The following is a 22,246-nucleotide window of genomic DNA, read 5'->3' on the forward strand; positions in this document are numbered from 1 at the left end:
GATAGTGATTCACTATCTATTCACTATAGACTATAATCTATAATCACTATAGATTATACCCCATTAAATATTATTACAAGATAGTGACTATAATTCCCTGTGCTATACAACATATACTTGTTGCTTATCTATTTGACACATGAAAGTGAAAGTGTCAATTGCTCACTTGGTTCCAACTCTTTGCAATCCCATGCACTGCAGCCCACCAAGCTCCTCTGTCCACGGAATTCTCCAAGCAAGAATGCTGAAGTGTGTAGCCATTCCCTTTTCTAGGGGATCTTCTCAACCCAGGGATTGAACCCAGGCCTTCTGCTGTGGGCAGGTTCTTTACCATCTGAGCCACCAGGGAAGCCCATGTGATACATAGCTATTTGTATTTCTTAAACCCATGCCTCTATTATGCCCTTTCTCCCTTCCCTTGCCCTTCAGGTAACCATTAGTTTGCTTTCTATATCTGTGAGTCTGTTTCTGCTTTGCTTTATACATTCATTTGTATTATTTTTTAGATTCTATGTATAAGTGTTATCATAAAGCTTTTGTCCTTCTCTGTCTGACTTATTTCCACATCATAATATTTTCTAGCTCCATTCATGCTGTTGCAAATGACAGAATCTCATGCTTTTTATGGCTGAGTAATATTCCATTGTGTGTATATATATATATATATATATATATATAAAACACATCTACTTTATCCATTCATCTGTTGATGAACACTTGAGTTGCTCCATATCTTGACTACTGTAAATAATGCTGCTATGAACACTGGGATGCGTGTATTTTTTCAAATTAGTGTTTTCAGTTTTTGTATATATTAGAAATGGATATAGTGGAATTGCTGGATCATATGGTAGTTCTATTTTTAGTTTTCTCTCTGTACTGTTTCCCATAATGACTGAACCAATTTACATTCCCACCAACAGTATACCAGGGTTCTCTTTTCTCCACATCCTCTCCAACATTAGACCAAAACTCCTTTAGAGTAGCAAATTTAAACACTCTCCTTAGGAAGTGCATTTACATATATAGTCTAATTTAGGCAGAATAAAAAACTCAAATGATGACTAGGAAATAAATCTGAAAAAACAAGATTAGGAAAGTAAAAAATGTTGTTGATATTATTCTCAACAAAGTCGAAGCCAGATAGAACACATCCCTTCTGCCAAAGCTTTACAGCATCAATATTCATAACATCCGAAAGCATTCTACTGTATTTTAAACATATATTACATACAACAACAATTTCCTAGAAAACATTTTTCCTCTAGCATTCTATTAATGAAATATATTTCTACTGAATGTCATTCCTGTTTTATGACCTAGACAATAACACAGTAAAAATTTTTTTTCAAAATAAAACTTGTCCTGACATTAAAGTCATATTTTATTGATTACATTTAGCATCTCAACTTCAGTTTCCTGTGGAATATTTTCTTCTGTAATGAATAATACCAAAGTAGAAATCATTGTGTATTCTAAAAACAGCCAATTAGTGTGTGAGAGTCTTTCCCCCTGATTTTCTTTTCTTAATCAAGAAACATGTTGCATAATTTGACCACCATGTGTCTAAAAACAGAAGTGGTTGGCAGAGAAGCTACCTTAATGACCAAACTCATTCAAAAAGAGAAAATTAAAACAATCACTGATGTGTCACTGTACAGTCAAAGAGCCTTGTCGGGGAAGCAGGAGCTGCTCTGAACACATACTCTAGTAGGAAACCCCCGCTTCTCAAACTTGCATTTCTGCTTTTGTTGATTTTGTTGCTGTTGTGCAGCCGCTAAGCTGTGTCTGACTCTTTGTGACCCCTGTCCTCCACTCACTTCCAGAGTTTGCTCAAAATTCACATCCATTAAGTCAGTGATGCTATCTAACCATCTCATCCTCTGCCATCCCCTTCTCCTTTTGCCTTTAATCTTTTCCAGCATCAGGGTCTTTTCTAATGAGTCAGCTGCATTTCCTCTTTACCAATAAATATTTGGTATTTTTTGTTTGATTGATTGGTCCATACTGATATTTTTCTAGTTCTTTCTACTCCATACAAAAGTTGGTATTTAAATTCTCTTGTAAGTTAGATATGATATTCTTATATTAAGCCTTATCAGTCAATGTTCCCAAATAAATTCATCCAACCAACCTAATGAATCACATATCACCATTTCAAAGAGTAAAGAAAGCCTTCTGTTAGTTTTAGACTTCAGCTCCTTGATCAGAATATGCTATCAGCATCATTAAAAACATTTTACAGCAGCCAAACTTTAAAAAAACAATGCTCTCCTTTCACTAGCAAAATTTTCTTTCTTTTTTTTTTGTTGGCTTCAGAACACCAAACCCACCACAGGCTTCCTGGAAATTCTATCAGTTCTCCTAGGAAATCAGCAGTCACAGCTTGCAATGGCAAGAGTCTCCTAAAATTTTAATGCCATGACTTGAGATGGCAGCCAGCCCCTTCCCAACCCGTTTGCCCAAGTAGCCTTACATAAGACGCTGCTAATCTCTGCTCCTGCCTGCTGAAACTCCAGCCAAGAGTGAAGCCTCACAGGAATTTAATCAAAGCAAAACTGAATCATCTGATCTGGAAATTCATTTCTAATTTCAAGACTTAGTAGCAGAAGAGTCTTCTGAGGTCACATAGGGAACAGGTGGGAACAGGAAACAGGGGCTTCGAGGTGAGGGTCTGTTGTATGGTGAGCCCACGACCAGACAGCTGGAGATGCAGAGCTGCAATACAACGCCAATCTCTCAGCTCCTCATCCAACTCTTCCCACCAGAATATACTGTCTCCTGTGGAGAGCCTGCCAATTTGATTATCTGTAAGTGGGGCGATTTGGACTCGGTCTTAAAGAGAATTAATTTTCAGGTTTAATTTTTTAACTGAGGGTAACGAGTGATCATGAATAAGGATAAATGACCCAGCCTCTGCAAAATGTATCAGCACCGGACTGTTTTGTGAATATCTTATCCTAAAATCCATGGATCATTCAGGAGAAAATGAATCCTGCAACAGGCAACAAGTTTGGCTTTAGATGAAGCAAGGAAAAATATATACTGTTTTTTTTTTCCTTCTAGGCTAGAAGTGGTCTGTCCCTTTATATAAATAAAGGAGATGTCTGTAACATTTTCTAGTGCTGGAGAAATAATCTGTTCCTACTGGGAGGAGACTGAAGGAGCACAAGGCAAGAGATACACACAGGAGAGAGCCCAGAGGAAGTCAACCGCACAGGGGACCACGCTCCCTCGCCACTTTCTCTGAACCATCAGTGAAGCCTCATTAAAAGTTATAGCTAGCACCTGTGGCTATCTCTAAAAGAATCCTCCTGCAGTGCAGAAGACCCAAGTTCGATCCCTGGGTCAGGAAGATCTCCCGGAGAAGGAAATGGCAACCCACTCCAGTATGCTTGCCTGGAAAAATCCCATGGAGAGAGGAGACTGGCAGGCTATAGTCCACAGAGCCGCAAGAATCAGACACAACTTAGCAACTAAACCATAACATGCTCTAAAAATCTCAATAAGATATATGCACAAAGATGCTCAATGTAGCAGCATGTATAAAAGCCAACAAGCAAAATATCTATCAAAAAGGACTATCAAATCAGGTGTGGTACAACCATCTGCATGAACACTGTGCAGTCACTAAAAAAAAAAAAAGTGAGCTGTATCAGTAGATACCAAAGTAGAGCAACTTCAATAAATTATGTGAAAAAAGGCAAACTGGGTTTTTGTTTTTAAGTAAATAGGCAAGTAGATAGTTGTTTTATAGGTAATAGGTTGATTTTAATGTCCTAGTACATACAAAACTTTTCTTAAGAAGAAAATCTCAAGAAACTGGTAATGATGGTTACTTCAGAGGATGAGGACCTTTCCATTCTCATTTATGCTATTTAAATTGTTATTTTAAATCTACGCATATGCGTGTGTTGTTGATGCAGTTCAGCCACTAAGTTGTGTCCAAGTCTTTGCAACCCCATGGACTGCAGCATGCCAGGCTTCCCTGTCTGTCCTTCACTGTCCTCCAGAGTTTGCTCAAATTCATGTCCATGGAGTTAGTGATACTATTTAACCATCTCCTCCTCTGCTGCCCTCTTCTCTTGTTGCCTTCAGTCTTTCCCGGCATCAGAGTCCTCTCCAGTGAGTTTACTCTTCCCATCAGGTGGCCAAAGTATTAGAGCTTCAGCTTCAGCATCAATCCTTCCAAGGAATATTCAGGGTTGATCTCCTTTAGGATTGACTGGTTTGATCTCTTTTCAGTCAAAAGAGTTTCCCTGGACAGTGATGCTATAGCTCTTAGGATTATGAAAGAAGCTTTTACCTTTTTAGTTTTCAGTTAGTTTTCTAAGTTACACCTCGGTCTCAGTTACACTCTGGCAAAGCATCTCTGGCATGCTTAGCTCAAACCAGTTCAAGGAGATTATGGCCAGACTGGATGGGGGAGGAAGAGGTGACCAGAAGCCCCAGCAAAACAGCAGTGCTCAAGGCCGTTGTCTACACCAAGGTAGCAGGGTTGCAGCCAAGTTTGCTGTCCAAACATAAGACACGTGAGACAATACCTTAGGAAACTCTTGGAAATAGCTGAAGGACACTTTGAAGGGGACTAATCTGTAGTGAAAGGTACAGTGGGCAACACAATAACACACCCAATCTATACCCCAGCATCTTTGCACATCCCAGAGCATCATGACAGGTGGGAATGAGGAGTGTAGGTATAAGAAGAGTAAAGGGGGGAAGGTCAGGGTCCCTGGGGTACACATTACCTTGCAGGAATACGAAACGCAGGGGCAAGAGGGCTGAAATTGCCCATCAGAGCAACCACATCAGAGTCTAGCTTCGCTCCTCCCAGAACTCAGCCCACTGAAGGACACAAAAGATGGAGTTAGAATGTGCATGTCAAACACTCCTTTTCAAGTAAGAAAAACTGTGTCCTTGATCAGGTTTAAGAGCAGAGGCATATGAGGAAATGAACTTTCAAGTCATGTCCAACTTAAGGGTTCAACCAAAAGGACTGAGAAATTCCTCTACCCACCTTCATATGTCTGAGCATCCCACCAGACTGTGGATCTCATGGACAGCAACCTTTCTTCTCCCAACCTCTCAGTAACTCTTCACTAAATATCTACTCAGCTTCTAGCTCTGGGGTGGAGCTAGGATCTGGGAATGCACTTAACAACACTCAATCTCTGGCTTCCTAGAATTCACAGCCTAGGAGAGGATGCTGGGACCCTGAAGCTGGGAAAGACTGAGGGCAGAAGGAGAAGGGGGCAACAGAGGATGAGGTGGTTAGATGGCATCGCTGATTCAATGGACATGAACTTGGGCAAATTCCAGGAGATAGTGAAGGACAGAGAGGCCTGGTGTGCTGCAGTCCATGGGGTCGCAAAGAGTCAAGTGAACAACCTGGCGAGTGAATAACAACGAGAGAGGATAGAGCCATTCAGACAACTCTGCACAGGTTAGTATCACTGGATTAGACACTAAAATGAAACAGTCTGGGGGAAGGAAGTGTAACTGTTAGAGGAAGAGTAGGGTGTACCACCAAGTTCAAAATGTGCTTATTAGCAGAGAAACCAGGGCAAAAGGATGCCTCCCGAGCAAGCGCTGATTTAATCAAAGGGATTCAGAGAAACAGCCGGCTAATCTCCAAGAACCACTAACAGGAGGCTCACTTCAGTCAAATGTTCAGAACACCAGCAAGTAAATATTCTTTATCACGTTAGGCAGCTTGGCTCTGGGAGGAGAAAAGGCCGAGATAAATGAGTTCATTAGACGGCCGGTTCTAGCCTGGCTCTGAACGCTCCTCTGCCCCCTTTTTAGCAGGAGCACAACCGTCCCACCGTGTCCCCTCTTCTCCATGGTAAGGGTGAGCCAGTGTTCTGGGTAGCCTAGGATTAACCTTAAAGTAGACGACCACTTAGTGTCATTCCTACAACTGTCACTCGCCTAAGGAATGTCAACGCTCTGAAAGGCAGGAAGAGTGGGAGCGGCCATGGCCTTCCACTTCCGGTTACCAAACCGATGTCCAACATGGCCTCTGCGAGGCAGGGGCTCTGCCGTGCGCGTCGCTGCATCCCTACATTTGGTATTGAAAACCCTCTCTCTGTGTTTGGGGAGCGAGGGGTGACGACCATTCTCAGAATCTGTCTAGCCTGCTTTGTGCCGAGAGTAAAACTTCAGAGGTCCTCAGGTGAGCCCCAACACTGACACTGTCCAAGCACTTGCCACGCTCTCTAAAAGGCCCCAGGACTACCCCCCGCCCCCCCCCCCTTGCCGGCCTCAGCCTCTTCTCCGGCCACTTCTGCAGTCTGGACTTCCTCAGTGTAGACAGCCAGGTCAATTCAGCCCCACAGGGGCCATGTGATACAAGGCAGAAGGCAGGGTGAGGCATTTTTAACCACACAGAACTCTTTCGTATTTTTATGTAGTTAAATGTATCTACCTTTTCTTTAATGATGTTTAAGCCTTGTATCCTGTAGAAAAGGTCAAGAATCTTCTAACATCCTCAGGCTGTAACTTCACCTGTGTTTTCTTCTAGGACCACCTATTGTTTCATTTATTTTACACTTAATGATTTAATACAATAGGAATTGTGTGTGCCTGTATGTAAGAATTAAGGGGCCCAGATTTCTTTTTTCTAAATAGCCAGCTGTACCCATATCATTTATTGAATCTTTCTTCTCACAATGATCTTTAAATGCCACTTTAACTAAATTGCATATATACATTCACTGTACTCTATAATCTTTTTCCACTATTCTAATTTCTCTCCAGTACTTTACTGTTTTAATTATTGTAGTTTCATATTACATCTTAATAGCTGGTAGGGTAGACTCCCTTAATTACACCTCTTTTTCAGAATTTCCTAAGTGGTACAGTGCTAAAGAACCCATCTGCCAATGTAGGAGACATGGGTTCGATCCCTGGGTCAGGCAGATCCCCTGGAGGAGGAAGTGGCAACAGACTCCAGAATTCTTGTTGGGAAAATCTCATAGACAGAGGAGTCTGGCGAGCTACAGTCCATGGGGTCACAAAGAGTCAGACATGACTGAGCACACACAGGCATCTTGTAAATGAATAATAGTATCACTTTGCCATGTCTCTAAAAAAAGATTCTGTAGGCATTTTAATCAGGATTTCATTTCTTTTACAGAGAGATTTAGGGAAAATGAACATACTTACAATATGGTATCTTGTTATCCAAGAGCAGAGTAGGTCTCTTCAATGACTTAAATCTTTACATCTCTTCTCAGGGTAATTTTTCAGTTTCCTGATGTTGCTCCTTTATGTTATATTTCATTTCAAATGTCTTAATGTTTCATATGCTTAACTACTATTTTTAAAATTCTAAAAGCATGCTGTTTCCTATGTTTGAAATGCTTTTCCAGCACCTCTCCCATTTGGCACTCATTGGTTAAGGCCCCATTTCAGCCTCACTTGGTTTGTCAAGTCTACTGTGGCCCCACCTCCAGTCAGGATGGAGCCAGCTCCCTCCTCTGTGTTCCTGTGGCACCTTATATGTCCCACCATCACCACTAGTCACACTGTGTTGAACGTTCTGTTCAGTTCAGTTCAGTTCAGTCACTGAGTCATGTCCAACTCTTTGTGACCCCATGGACTGCAGCATGCCAGGCTTCCCTGTCCATCACCAACTCCCGGAACTTGCGCAAACTCATGCCCATTGAGTCAGTGATGCCATCCAACCATCTCATCCTCTGTTGCCCCCTCCTCCTGCCTTCAATCTCTCCCAGCAACAGGGTCTTTTCTAATGAGTTGCTGACACATGCCTTTTAATCTCATTGGGAGCGCTGTTGGTGGAAGAGCCAATTATTACCCCCAAGTCTGGTTTATCACAAGCACTCAATGATCAGATCAAATGAATGAATGAATGAATACCATAATACGCTTCTTCATATTTCAGTAGCATTTTTGCAATGCTAACAGTGATAACACTAATAAATAGTAGAAATTGGGATAATGTGACTGATGGTTTTTTTCCCCCTTAAACATAAGCCATGTTTTAAAATGCAGAAAATTATATAATGAGAAATCATAATTAGGAAGTAAAAACTAGATACATTATTTTTCTGGCATGTATTTCAGCCTAATGTAAAGAGGCAGCATTGTGGTGGATAATACACACTGGCATGAACAAGACCTGAATTTAAATCCTGGATCAACCACTTATCAGCTAGATGGTATCAGACAAGTTCTTTGCTTCTCTAGGCCTCATTTTCTGTCTCTATAAAATGGACATAATAAATATCCTCAGAATCCTAACAGACATCTCAAATTTAAATGTCCAAAATGCTTGGTTCCCCCATCCCACAAATCTGCTTGTTCAACTCTCTTCACCATTCTATCCTTCCAGGGGCTGAGAAAAGAGAGGTACCCACAATTCTCCCACTTCTTTTACTCCAAGCTCCCTCCCATCCACAAGTCCAAAAAACACTTTCTTAGAAAGATTTACAGAATCCACTGACTTCTCACCAGCCGCTTTCCTACCACCTGGTCTGAGTCATTATCTTCTCCCGTTCTGACCATTACAATAAGCTCCTAACTGGCCTTCCTGCATCTATCTTTATTCACTGTAATCTATTCTCTATATTGTTGACCAAGTGATCTGTTTAAACTATATCAAATCATGTCACAACTTTGCTCAGAACTATCCAAAGACCTCCTACCTCACTCAAGTCTCACTCAGAGGAACTCTAGCCTTCACATGGCCTGAAAGGACCAATCGACATACCACCCCCTCCCCAACTCTCTGACTTCATCTCTCCCCTTCAGACCCTGATCCATCTACACTGGCCTCTCTTGGTCCAAGGACACACACACAACATAGACCTCAACACCTATGCACTGCTCATCTCACTGCCTAGAAAACCCTTTCACCAGAATCTGCATGACTTCTCACTTCCTTCAGGTCTGCTCACCCATCACTTTATCAAAGATGCCTTCCATTGTCATCCCAAATTCTTTTCTCCTCCTTACTCTTCTTTTTATTTCTTCATGGACTTTATTACCACTTGTCCCATTACAGGTTTATTTGGTAAGGGACTATCCCACTCCAACACCTGGAATAACTTGAGCACTTCGTAGGTGTTCAGCTAACACTTACAGAAAGACCAGAAAAATGAATACATTATTTACAACTCCACTTCTCCAGTTACGTAAAGTGTCTAACCACTGAATAGATTCTCCTAAAATAAACAGCAGTTAAGGAACTGATGAAAAAACTAAACCATCACTGGTGTTCATGCTCATTTCTCACCTGAATGCTTAAATGAATCAAAATAAAGATTCCCTTGTTCTACACGGAACAAGAAGAACAACAACAACAAAAACTCTCCCTAGAAGTCATTAGAGACTGCCAACCTAAACTTCTTTTCTCCATTTCTTTAACTTTTAAAAATGATGGCTTTCCTCCCCACCCTCCTCTCCCCAGACTCTGGGACTCCGCTCCTTCTGTTCATTCCTATTTGGAGCTAAAAGCCAGAAATAGCTGTTTACTTCATTGTCCTCATTTCCCTTCATTGTTACCAGTCAGTTCTCTGACGGCTACCCTGTTGTGGATGTGTTTTTTTAAATGAATTCTCAATAAGTTGAGAAAGAAAAGCATGGGTAAAGACCTTAGACATGGTTTAAGCAAAATGTATTAGAGGGTATTTTCTTTAGGAAAAACTATTTATAAATTGACTCCAGTGTGATTACATATATACAATCAAATATTATTCTCATATGCAATAAAGTTAAAGAGCTGGCAAAAAGAACACATGGCACAGAATAAAGCACTTTGATTTATTAAGATGTGAATGACAATAATTATGCATGTGGAGCTCTTCCTCATGCAGGCCTAAAGAAGAAATTTTCTAACAAAGAACCAAAATCATATGACCTCTAATCAATCAGCAAGTAATTTGGAGGTACTTGACCCACAATTTTCTACTTCCATTCTTATCCTAATATAGAACTGAATAATACAAAAGATTTCATGGGTACATCTACTAAATAAGAACTTGACCACCCAGTAATTATAAAAGAAAATATGGATAATTTCTTTATACTGGAAAATACATATTAGATAAATTTTCCAATAAAATAATAGAATGTACTGGGGAAACAGACCTTAAATACATTGAGAGCCATCAAATTGGTAGTGAGTCCAAGAACAACCACAGGTAGACTTGACTACACATTTTAAAGATGCTTTGAGATTGCACTAACCTAGAAGAAACAGAGCCACTAATGTTACTATTTTTTAAAGATTATTTTTTACATGAACCATTTTTAAAGTTTTTAATTGAAATTGTCACAATATTTCTTCTGTTTTATGCTTTGGGTTTTGGCCATGAGGCATGTGGGATCTTAGCTTCCCAATCAGGGATGGAACCTGCACCCCCTGCATTGGAAGGTGAAGGCTCAACCACTGAACCACCAGGGAAGTCCCCAGAGCCACTCAATTTTAAATGACTATAGAGGACGAAAGGCACTAAGCATTTCCTTCTCTGGATAATTTATCTCAGTAGAAGAAAACTATCATGTGAATTACTCCAAAAATTTCTAAAAATTCATTTGGGTTTAACTTCATATCAAATGTTATTGTTAGTCTATAATGGTAATTATGGACTTCCTTGGTAGCTCAGCTGGTAAAGAATCCACCTGCAATGCAGGAGACCCTGGTTTGATTCCTGGGTCAGAAGTTCCACTGGAGAAGGGACAGGCTACGCACTCCAGTATTCTTGGGCTTCCCTGGTGGTTCAGATGGTAAAGAATCCACCTGCAATGCAGGAGACCTGGGTTGGGAAGATCCCCTGGAGAAGGGCATGGCAACCCACTCCAGTATTCTTGTCTGAAGAATCCCCATGGACAGAGGAGTCTGGTGGGCTACAGTCCATGGGGTCACAGAGAGTCGGACACCACTGAGTGACTAGAACAATGGTAATTATACCTGAGCATACCAACTTCCCATGAGAGAAAACTGCTCAGAAATATGCTGGAATGATGGGGAGGAGATGACCAGTCTAGGACTCAAGTTAAATTTTCATGTAGGTAATATACAACATAGCTAACACTATACACAGATAATCAGATACTGACAAAAATTCTATCCTTTGAGACTAAGGAATATGCTAACACCAAAACGCATACTGGCTGGAAACTTTACTAGTTAGGAAGGGCACAGTCCCAGTTTGCAGGAGATAGCCCCACTCTATACCTGTTGTCCCAGTATTCCATCAGGTTTAGAATTTCTCTTAGACAGGAGTATCCCATTTGGATGATAACTTATGTGATACATATACGTTAGACCAAACATTAGCAACAAATATCGATCAGCCTTATTTGTTCCAGCCTCATTCAATCACAAATTCTAACACCTTGTAATATTTCTCTCCCTCAAAATCATGACAGTCCTCACTCCAGAGTGCTCAATAAATATTTGTTAAGTGAATTCATTAATTTATTAGCATCATCAGTTCAGGAATAGATTTAGAATAAATCTGGCTGCTCTAGAAAAGAGGTTCAATAAACATTAACTGATTAAATATCAGTGGAGAAGGTTGAATGAGCATGAGTTAACCCATCACACTGCCTTCTTGCTTGCTGCCAAAAAATTTTCAGATAAATAGTTGGCATTTCTGTTCTTGGGGGAAGGGAGAGGAAAGAAAGTATGTATTTTCTTAATTGTGGAATCCTGTGTATATCTAACACAAATTTCAACTCCACTAGTTTCTACTTCATTTTCAATAAAGAAAAATGTGATAATTCAACTGACACTAGCAAATATCTGTTATACTCAAATCTGATATCTCTATTTTCAGTTTTTAATAGTCTTGTTTAATCTATATTCACCCCCTACTGCTCTCATGTTCTCTCTCCCTTTATCTCCTTCCCTCCTTCTCCATCTCCCCCTCCCACTCCCCCACTCTTTATTCCATAGCAATTTCCTCTCCAGTTTGTAAGCAAATTGGTTTTCTCCTCCGGCTGCTGTCTGTGACAGAATGATGATGTTCGTGCTCTAAATCATGAGGTATTTACTAAGGCAGCAAAGAGCACTCCCTAACTTGCAGGGGAGGAAACATGAGCTAAAATTGAAAGGGCCCCAGGAGAAGCTAAGGGGAACACAGGGGTTGCTCTATCCACAGGGTAGAGTCACAGGGACATTCTCACCCTGCCACACTTTCACCAAGACGGGCTGTAGGTGGGGACCACAACGCTTCAAAACACATCGAGAAATCTGCAGGGAAAATGAAGAAAATAGCTGCTTTTTGGCATGAGCTGTTACAGGTGGTTAGTGCTACACATTTAGAGAGAGAACAACCCCACCAACAACCCCACCACACTGGGACAATGTAGGCAACATGTCAACTCCTAGTGACATCATAAAATTTAATAAATATAGACATACAGCTGTTCATTTGATGATGTTTATTATCAACTCTAAGGAGGCTCAATAAATGTCTATGGGATGGATGGATGGACGGATGGATGGATGGATGGGTGGGTGGATGGATGGATATTCCTAGAGACTGCTGCTTTACCAGGGTGAAATACTGATCACTCACATTCTTTTTCATTTGGCAACTGGACAATCAGAAACCAGGGATTAAGCAGATAATGGCATCACACAATTCAGGATTTAAAAAGTAGCCCCTTGTGAATGGAGCAACAAAATGCCTAGTTGTAGGGAATGATCAGTACTACCTATGCTAATAGACACTAACGGTGGATTAAGTTAGAGAAGAACATGAATCCACAGGCTCATAAAAAAAGAAATCTTTCTCCCATAAAAGATGATGAAGACTAATTTACCATCTCAAAGAGATTATTTCATAAATTTTACAAAATTTCATCTTCCATTTTAAAGGGCACTCAGAATTAGTGCTGTTTTGTTCCTCTCTAGAACTGAGGGAACTAGTAATGTGCATGTAAAAATAGGATCACTTAATAATACACACTTCCTGGTCCTGGAAGATGCCACATGCTGTGGAGCAACTAAGTCCGCCCATGTGCCACAACTACTGAACCTGCGCTCTAGAGCCCTTAAGCTGCAACTACTGAGCCCACAGCCACAACTGAACCCATGCATCCTAGAACCCATGCTCCACAACGAAGAGAAGCCACCGCAATGAGAGGCCCACACATGGCAACTAGAGAGTAGTCCCTGCTCACTGCAACTAGGGAAAGCCCATGTGCAGCAATGAAGACCCAGTGCAGCCAAAAAAATAATTTTAAAAAACAAAGCTAATCTTCTCATGTAAAAAAAAAAATCTATTTATTTAATTGGAACTCATTTAAGTGCAGAAAATGACTTCCAGAAGTGTAGTGTATTGTTGTTTTTTTTAATATCAAAATTTATAATGGCTAACCTTGGATTTCAAATATATTGTCCTTTTATTTCAGTCTGATAAATTGCTTAGAGTTCTGGAACTCAAAGAAAGGAAAAGCTCTAGCTAATTCAGGCCAGAAAAACAGCTCCCCTATAACACCAAACAAGCCCTCTTAGTGCATTAATCATTGCAACATCACCGTGAAAGAAAGTGATAAAGATAGAGTGATGCAACTAGAGGTATAACAGAGAGAGAGTTAGAGGAAGAAGTAAGAGAAAGAAGAAATGCAATGGAAGTCTCCACTTTCTGGATTAGCAGATTGATGTTTGTTGAGCCTACTATAGCATGGAAGCTGAAGAAGACATCAGCAAAGATGAGCACAGCTCTGATTCTGGAGTCCCTCTGTGCCCCAGGCCTATGGAAGAGCCGCTGTCGAGCAGAGCGCTTGGCGAGCATGCACACTCAGTCATGCCCGGCTCTTTGCGGCCCCATGGACTGTAGCCGCCAGGCTCCTCTGTCCATGGGATTCTCCAGGCAAGAACACTGGAGTGGGCAGCCCTCACCTCCTCTCTGCCTTTCAGCCGGGGCTGCCTGGGTCTCAGCTCACTCTGCAGCCAGAGCTGTTCATGCCCAAATTAAGACATTTGAGGCCGACCATGCCCAACCACCTCTCTCATTCCCGCAGTCGCATCGTGGACAGGACAGAGGACTCAGCCTCCCTTATTTCCTCTTCCCCTCACTCCCCCTGCCCCGTGCTTCTTCCCTCCTCCTGCACACCCTTCATCCACTACTGACTTCCTTCCACTGTGCTCCCTGGAACCACAACTGTGGAAATGAAAATGTCTACCTCCTCAACCTTTCCACAAAGTGCGCCGCCCTCCTCACTCCACTGAGACCTGGCTCCCCTCTCCCTAGCAAACATGCCATCCTGCACCTATGTGCTTTCCAGGTTGATACACATAGAACTGTTTCCTTCACGCCTGAGTCTCTCTGGAAAGACTTTCCCTCCACCCCATCCGTTTTCATCTGGCTATAGCCATTCTCCAAGAAAGATCCCTGCTTTCTTCGGGAAGCCTCACCTGATCTCATGGTCCTCACTCTCCATGGCTACGTTTGATGTCACTCCTTTGTTATCATCAGAACTCTCTCTCCAGCCCACTTTCTCTCTTTCTCTCTCATGCTCAGCACATCCTTTTATAAATAGTGTGGATGTATTTGTCTCCCCCACAGAACTGTGAGCTCCTTAAGGGAACATGCTGTGTCCTAGTCACTGATTGCTGGCACATAACATCTGTTTGTTGAATAAATGAAAGCAGATCTACATCCTTGACTTGAATAAATGCATGAATAAATGAAATGAACATTTTTTATTTATTTGACTTTCCTCTCAATGCTGGGAAAGATTGAGGGCAAGAGGAGAAGGGGGCGACAGAGGATGAGATGATTGGATAGCATCACTGACTCAATAAACATGAATTTGAGCACTGGGGGAGCTGGTGATGGACAGGGAAGCCTGGCATGCTGAGGTCCATGAGGTTGCAAAGAATAGGCCATGACTTGGCAACTGAACAACAACTCAATCTTTTAAAGTTATATCTACTTGTTATCAAACAACACAAAGATGTGTTCAAAGGAAAGCCAACTATCTCCCCTCCCTATCCTTGACTTTTTTTAACCACTGTTAAATGCTTGGTGTATACTGCTCTATGCTTTTCTCTATGCTCCTGGCACACACTCATATGCATAGTTAGAGATTTTTCACAATATATGGAACTGAGATCATACATTATATAGTTTTTTATATATATATATATATATATATAATCATAAAACTGCTCTTTTCACTTATAATGTATTATAAGCACCACTTCAGACCAACACAAATGGATCTAACTCACTCTTTCTAACAGTTGCATAACAGTCTACAGTATGGATGAACCATGATTTAGTCATTCATTTTCTGATGAGTGAGCATCCAGGTTGCTCCCGGTTTTATTTAAGTTCTGAAAACAGAGATAGCAAGACTGATCTAACATTGCTAGAGCATACATACTGTGAGTTACTTCTCTGGCAATGCTATGGATTCTTCCTCACACACTTGGATCTATTTTCTCAAGACTAAAGCTTCTGCAAAAATAATAGGCTCATGAGCAATCTCTTCTGTGTATAGTGCCTGTTGTCTGCCATGTGTCTTATACTGAATAAGTATTTCATATTTATTGAACTAAACCAAAATCTAATCAGATAGAAAATGCCAGAAAGGATATCCAAGAGGCAATGATAGCCATGCATAATTCTGAGGATTTTGTAGGAAGTAAAAATAGTGAATTTTCATTATTAACGTACTATAGTTCTGCTTGAAATTTTTACTAAAATAATTTATAATTTAAATATTTAATATATCCATTCATACATTGATATATTTTGATTATACTAATATATTGATAATTTTATATTACTTTTAAAACTCAAAAACAGTTTTTTTTCAAAACTTACTGGATGATACAAAACCCTGAGTTAAAAGGAACAAGCTTCAATTCAATAGCCCCCAAGTTGGCTGGTACATAAGAATCAACTGAAGTTTGTTAAAAAATTCAGATTTCCAGGCCTGTCTCTGAATATTCCAATTCAGTAGATCTGAAGCAGAACCCTGGTAACAGCATGTTTAACAATACTCCAGATGATTCTTTGATCCTGTTCTAATCTAATCATTTTAAGAATTACCTGGAGAGCTTTTCACATAGTTTATGGATGTTTGGGCTCTACCTCTAGACTTTATAAGCCATTAGACCTGGAATGAGGCCCGAGAATCCACACTTTAAAAAAGGTTACCTGGATGATTCTACCCAAGTTCAGAAACACTATTCTAAGTGCTACAATTTTCTCCAGTTTGTCAATTCAAAAATGAAGATATGATAGCTCCATTTTTGGTCTCTAGTAGCAAAAATATGACACCAAGTTAAAAGTTTTTGATGATAATATTCTAAAAGACCACATGATGGGGAATGTCTTAGCTGGCCTTCCATGGAATTTAAGACTATCTTTTGCTAGTTCAAATTAATGAATCAAATTTTAGTACTCACCTTATATCTTAAAGAGAAAATGAATTTAAAATATTTTCACTCTAAAATACTTTAATAAAATTATTTATTTATTCGGTTCAATCAGTTTCAGTGTTTTCAATTAAAAAAAATTTTTTCTACCCTTACCATAACCTATAAGTCTAGATATTAGAAATAAGCTAATATATTTTTTAAATTAATAAGATTTATCTTTTCCACTATCTAAAAACCTTCCTAATGATAAGTTAGATATTTAAGTGGACATAACAAAACCATAAAAGTTTATCTCTACTTTCAGGATTAGAAATGAGAGTAGATACTGAATTACAAAAGCATAGTGAAGTTCAGTTCTGAAAATATCTTTCATAAAAATAAATGGTAAACAGACATTTTTTCACATGAGCTTTATTCAGTAGCTACTATACTAGACCTTCTACTAATCAGAAGTCAAACAGATCTGGGTAGAAATCAGGATCCTCCATCAACCAACCATTTGAGCTTAGGCAATTTACACAATCTCTCAAAACCTCAGTTCATTTCATCTTGAAATGGAGAGGTAATAACAGTATCTCTTGATTCACTGTTTGTGAGGATTAACTGATGTAATACTTGTGAAGCACCTGACACATACTAAGGATGCAGTTACTAGTACTTATCATGTTTTTTCCTCCCCCTGCAATATGAGTCAGACTTCAAACTGTTAAGTACAAGATAATCAACATGGAGTTTGAAGCAGAAACAAGACCACTGAGTGAAAGATTTGTGTCCAACTCCAGATCATCATGTTTGAAACCAGGTTCAAAAACAAAATCATGAACCAGGACACAAGCCAGAGCTCTAGCCTCTGAAATCACTGAGGCCATCTTCATTTCATATTTTCAGATAAACCACAGAGAGCTTGTAACAGATGGGACCAGAGACAAGGTGAAACTGGGGTGGGTGGTTACCTGATGAACTTGATGCTCTTTCTAGGACATACCAAGGTTTGCGGTAGTGACTTGGCTCTTACGGTGTGCAATGTTTTGTGTACTAAGGGCTCTGAGTGGTGCAAACTGCATCAGAGATGGGCTCTGATCACAGAGAGTTTTACAACCTATGAAAACTAATCACATCTTCCTTGTACTTAGGACAGAACTCAGGACCAAAAGCTTCTGTCTTAGAACACAATTCTGTGGTTATACAGCTGGAATCACTTTGAAGATCCCGCATACACCCAGTCCCCTATAGTCATATTTGCTCCACCCTCTTTTTTCTTTCTCTAACACACACAAATTTTTCGACATCACTAGGCAGGTAATTTCTCAGGGTCCCATATCACCTCTGTAGCCTGAGATCTACAAATTTAGATTCTATCACTCCACCAGCTGGTACCACCACATTTCCAGGTAAGGAACCAACCAACCAGTGTGTTCAAAAAGGAGTTTAAACTTCCTGGATAGAATTTGTTTTATATATTATATGCCCCAGAATGAACCTTGAAAAGCAGCACTGAATTAAGCAACACATGTTATTAAACACCTAAACTCCCCTCAAAAAGCAGGGTTAACCCTTCAGTGTTAAAAAAAAAAAAAAAAATTACTCTGCAACTCCTCTTAAAGCTTCAGGGTATCAAAAGGGGTGATGATTCTTGCTTTGCAAATATACTTTCTAAACATAATCAATATTTTCCTTAAAGGCTTATGGCAAAGCGACCGAGTCACTTCGTTTTCATTGCTGGCAAGCTGCACAATGACTTGATCTCTTTAATATTTCACTCATAGTAGCAGCCACTGAGCTATGACTAACCCACTCTCTCAGCATCACCACTGGCTCCAGATGGTAAGGAAGGAATACATTCCCTTCACTCTCGCCTGAAAAGCAATTCTGATTTTTTTTTTTTTTTTCTTTCGCCCAGTTTCACCTGCTGTAATCGTTTCACTCCAGGAAGAAACTCCCTGAGGGTGAGGGGAGATGCATGCACAGAGGAGCACAGGTAGGGATTTTACTTTTTTTTAATAGGGTGTAAGCACTGCAGCTTTAAATCTTACTGCATCAAGCCCTGGATTCCTTCCATAATCAAGCTGCAAAATGGTAACAAGAAAGGAGGGGGAAAAAAAAAAAAAACCCTCTTCCTCCCTCCCGGCCAGCCCTCCAGGCCGCTGCGGGCAGCGGCGAGCCCATCCCCCAAGCCCTCCCAGCCCAGACGCGCAGCTGGTACAGGTGAGCCGGACACCGACCTTGGCCCTCAGGCTTCGCCCACATCCGCGGATCAAGGTCAAGGGCGAGGGCTTCCTTCCACCCCCGCTTCCTCTCCCCCTCCCCAAAATCCGCCCCCCTCCCCAATCCCCCGCAGCCCAAAGCCCAGGGATCCGAAGCCAAAGTTTCAGGCCGGGTTGGGGCCGGCGCCGCTCTCGCAGCCCGCAGCCCTCCTGCACCTGCCGGGCCCGGCTGGAGGGAAGGCGGGGGGTCCGTGGACCGCGGCCACCTGGTCCCCCACTCACCCCTGGCGGACATGGTTCAAGCAGCAGGAGCCGGAGCCGGGAGGGCGGCGGAGACAGCCGGCAGGGCGTGGGGAGGAAAATTTCTCCGAGACGCACGAGGCGCACCCGCGGCCGCTCGCGAGGGGAGGCGGCTGGCCGCGCGGGGACGCCTCTCGCAGGACACCTGGGCGCCGCGCGGCCGGCGGGCGGGGACGCGGCGGGCGCGGGGACCCGCGGGGCGCGGCAGCGCTGACAGCCCGCGGCCGAGCTGGGCGGGGCCCGCCTCCCCGCCTCCCCGGCCCGCCCGGCCCGCCCGGTCCAGCGGCCGCGGGGACGCGCCGCCGGCCCCGCTGCGCCGCCAGCCCGAGCTTTTGTCCCCGAGCGAGCGAGGTGCGGCGGCGTGCGGAGGGGGCTGCGGCTCCCCTCCCCGCCCCGAGCCCTTAGGAAAATAATAGTAGTAATAATAGCAGTGTTGCTGTTCCAGTGCCCTTCCAGCCTCCCGCTTCGGTCTTTGAGAAAGCAAGCAGCAAAGAGCTGCTCTGTTCCCTCCGCTAAGTGATGCCCCGGACCGGAGGGGAAGACCACGGTACCCCGAGGGGCTTGGCCCTCGGCAGGAGTAAGGCCTTGGGAGGTCGCCCGCTAGTCAAAGCAAAATTAGCCATCAGTGAGCCCCTTAGAAGTCGGCGTGGGATGGGCGGACTTTTTCTTCCTGGGACCCTTGAGAAACGGGCTGACCTAGCAGGGGCTTGAGTCAACTGACACTCAAGGAAGATCTGTACTAAACATCTGCTTTACTAAACACATCTGCTTTATTGTGTCAACTCTGAAGTGTCAGGGCTGGCCTGGGCTGGGCTGTTTTAGTCGCTAAGGGCTGGAGAGTAGGGTGAAACAAATGCACTTTTTCTATTTATCAGAGTAAAACTGAAAAAATAAATAATCAAAGAACAATATCCTACTACCTGGAGGTTTATCGACTAGAGAGCTTGATATTGGTAAGCAGCCTTACAACAGCCACCAGATCCAGAAGTTCTGGACTGAAGAAATGGCTTTCTAAGCCTTGAGGAGAATGGGCCCAGCAGCTTATTAATTAGACCTCTAAGACTGATGGAAGAATTCCAAGTTTCAGGAATTCACACTCACTCCCTTATCTCTCTCTTCCTGGATAAGCTCTCACAAAAGATATTCTAGGTATTTTCTATGGAGGCGCTTCCCAAATCTATCCCATAATGGGAATTGTGTAATAGGTCTGATAATTCAGAAATGTTCCAAGAATAGTTAAACAAAATATCTCTATAGAAAAAAATGATTGATGGATAATTAAGCATCAATGAAAAAAATAACCAAAATTAACCAAGCAAATAACCATGTGGGGAGAGAAATAGTAGGAAAAAGATAAGTAATGAGAGTAGAAATTCCCAAGTTCAGCTACCAACTGCAAAATTTAATCTATTACTTATCCATCTTGACAACATTCCTTTCACTATCTTCTAGAACGTGAATTTGCCAATAAACCACAATTCAGTTGCCTCAGTTTCAAAACAATTCCCTTCCCAGCATCCTCAGTCTACTGTGAACCCTTCCCACCCAAAGGAGATTCCATGAAGGCCACTGCTGTCCCAACATCCAGCCTCCACCCACTTCAGTTTGTTTTGCCTATTGCCTTGAGAACAGATTTCCTGAAACACTATTTACAGTATGACATCTTCATACTTCAAAATTTTCAGTGAATCCCCACCAATCTTCAGATACTGCTGCTGCTAAGTCACTTCAGTCCTGTCCAACTCTGTGCGACCCCATAGATGGCAGCCCACCAGGCTCCCCTCTCCCTGGGATTCTCCAGGCAAGAACACTGGAGTGGGTTGCCATTTCCTTCTCCAATGCCTGAAAGGGAAAAGGGAAAGTGAATTCGCTCAGTCGTGTCAGACTCTTCGCGACCCCATGGACTGACTGTAGCCTACCAGGCTCCTCCATCCATGGGATTTTCCAGGCAAGAGTACTGGAGTGGGGTGCCAGTGCTTTCTCCAATCTTCACATAAAGCCTCTACATTTCAAACTATCTTCATCCACACAGTTAATCCATTCAACAGAATCTTATTGAACATAAACTATATACCAGTCTCTATGGTAGGTTGTTGTTGGTACTGGACTGTCCCCAGTATCGCATGGATCATGTTGTTGCTGTCACCAAGTCGTGTCCAATTCTTTGTGACCCCATGGACTGCAGCATGCCAGGCTTCCCTGTCCTCCACTATCTCCCGGAGTTTGCTCAAGTTCGTGTCCATTGAATTGGTAATGCTATCTAACCATCTCATCCTCTGCCACCCTCTCCTTTTGCCTTGGTAAGTATCAGACATGATGATGAACAAGACAGATGTTTTCCATGTCTATATGGAGCTTAAAGTCTATGAAGATTGTGAGGCCTTCCACAGTCTGTGCTCTTACCTCCAGCACCATCTCTAGCTACTCCTCTAAGCAAATGCTTTGTTACAGACAGAATAGCTTCCCCTGTTTCTCCATACCGTAATATCCACTCTCCCTCTTCCTCGTGGCTCATTCCTATTGCTCTTCCCAAATGCCCTCCTCCTCACCACAGGTAATTTATCACTGCCTCCTCGTGAAAAGCTCTCCAGCTACCTCAACTCACATGGATCTCTTCATTCTCTCAACTTGTGTTTTTGGAACCACCTATTTTTACTGAAGACACAGCTTTGTGTTGCCACTTAATGGTTTTCTTGTATGTGTTTCCTGCCTTTCTGGCTGATTTTCAGGTCCTTAAAATGAGAGACTTGGATTGTCTTTTTGAATTTTTTCTGGAAGTATATTGCAGAGCATATATTATATCAGACTCCATACTAGTTAGATACGGAGGTTCCAGAATTGTGTGAGGTTCTACTTGTGTTGTAGTTGATGGCCAGTCTTTTTCTCTAACTGCCACATAGCTCTCATCCTTTATAACCTCACTGCAGAATTACAGGTAAAATGCAAAAGACTAATAATGAATAGAGCTTACTCTTGTCTCTAAGATACTTATAATAGACTACACAGATGCTTATAAAATACACTCCTATATTTAACTCTAAGTCTGGAATAAGGTAACTTACACAAAACTGTTAGGCACACACTAGTCCTTAGTACCTGATTGATTGGCAGTTTGGAAAATGTTAAGTTTATTATCAAAGATTATTTTTGGCTAAAGAAAGGTTTCTCCCAATAAGGACCTATTGTATAGCACATGGAACTCTGCCCAGTGTTATGTGACAGCCTGGATAGGAGGGGGATTTGGGGGAGAATGTGTATGTAGGGCTGAGTCCCTTTGCTCTTCACCTGAAACTACAACAACGTTGTATTGGGGCTATACCCCAATACAAAATAAAAAGTTTAAAGTTTGAAAAAAAAAAAAAAGAAAGTT

General features: G+C 41.9%; 1 protein-coding gene across 1 annotated transcript in view; it reads right to left on the minus strand.

Annotated features, from left to right (window-relative positions):
- ABLIM1 (actin binding LIM protein 1) overlaps positions 1-19,114 on the minus strand; it is a 325,950-nt gene extending 306,836 nt beyond the window's left edge. Inside the window, exon 1 of the mRNA XM_070470239.1 lies at positions 18,859-19,114. Within this exon, the coding sequence (XP_070326340.1) occupies positions 18,859-18,871 (13 nt within the window). The 5' untranslated portion in view covers positions 18,872-19,114. The remainder of the gene's footprint in view (positions 1-18,858) is intronic.
- Positions 19,115-22,246: the final 3,132 nt, after the last annotated feature.

The sequence above is a fragment of the Odocoileus virginianus genome, chromosome 7, assembly GCF_023699985.2.
Source record: "Odocoileus virginianus isolate 20LAN1187 ecotype Illinois chromosome 7, Ovbor_1.2, whole genome shotgun sequence".
NCBI classification, from domain to species: domain Eukaryota; kingdom Metazoa; phylum Chordata; class Mammalia; order Artiodactyla; family Cervidae; genus Odocoileus; species Odocoileus virginianus.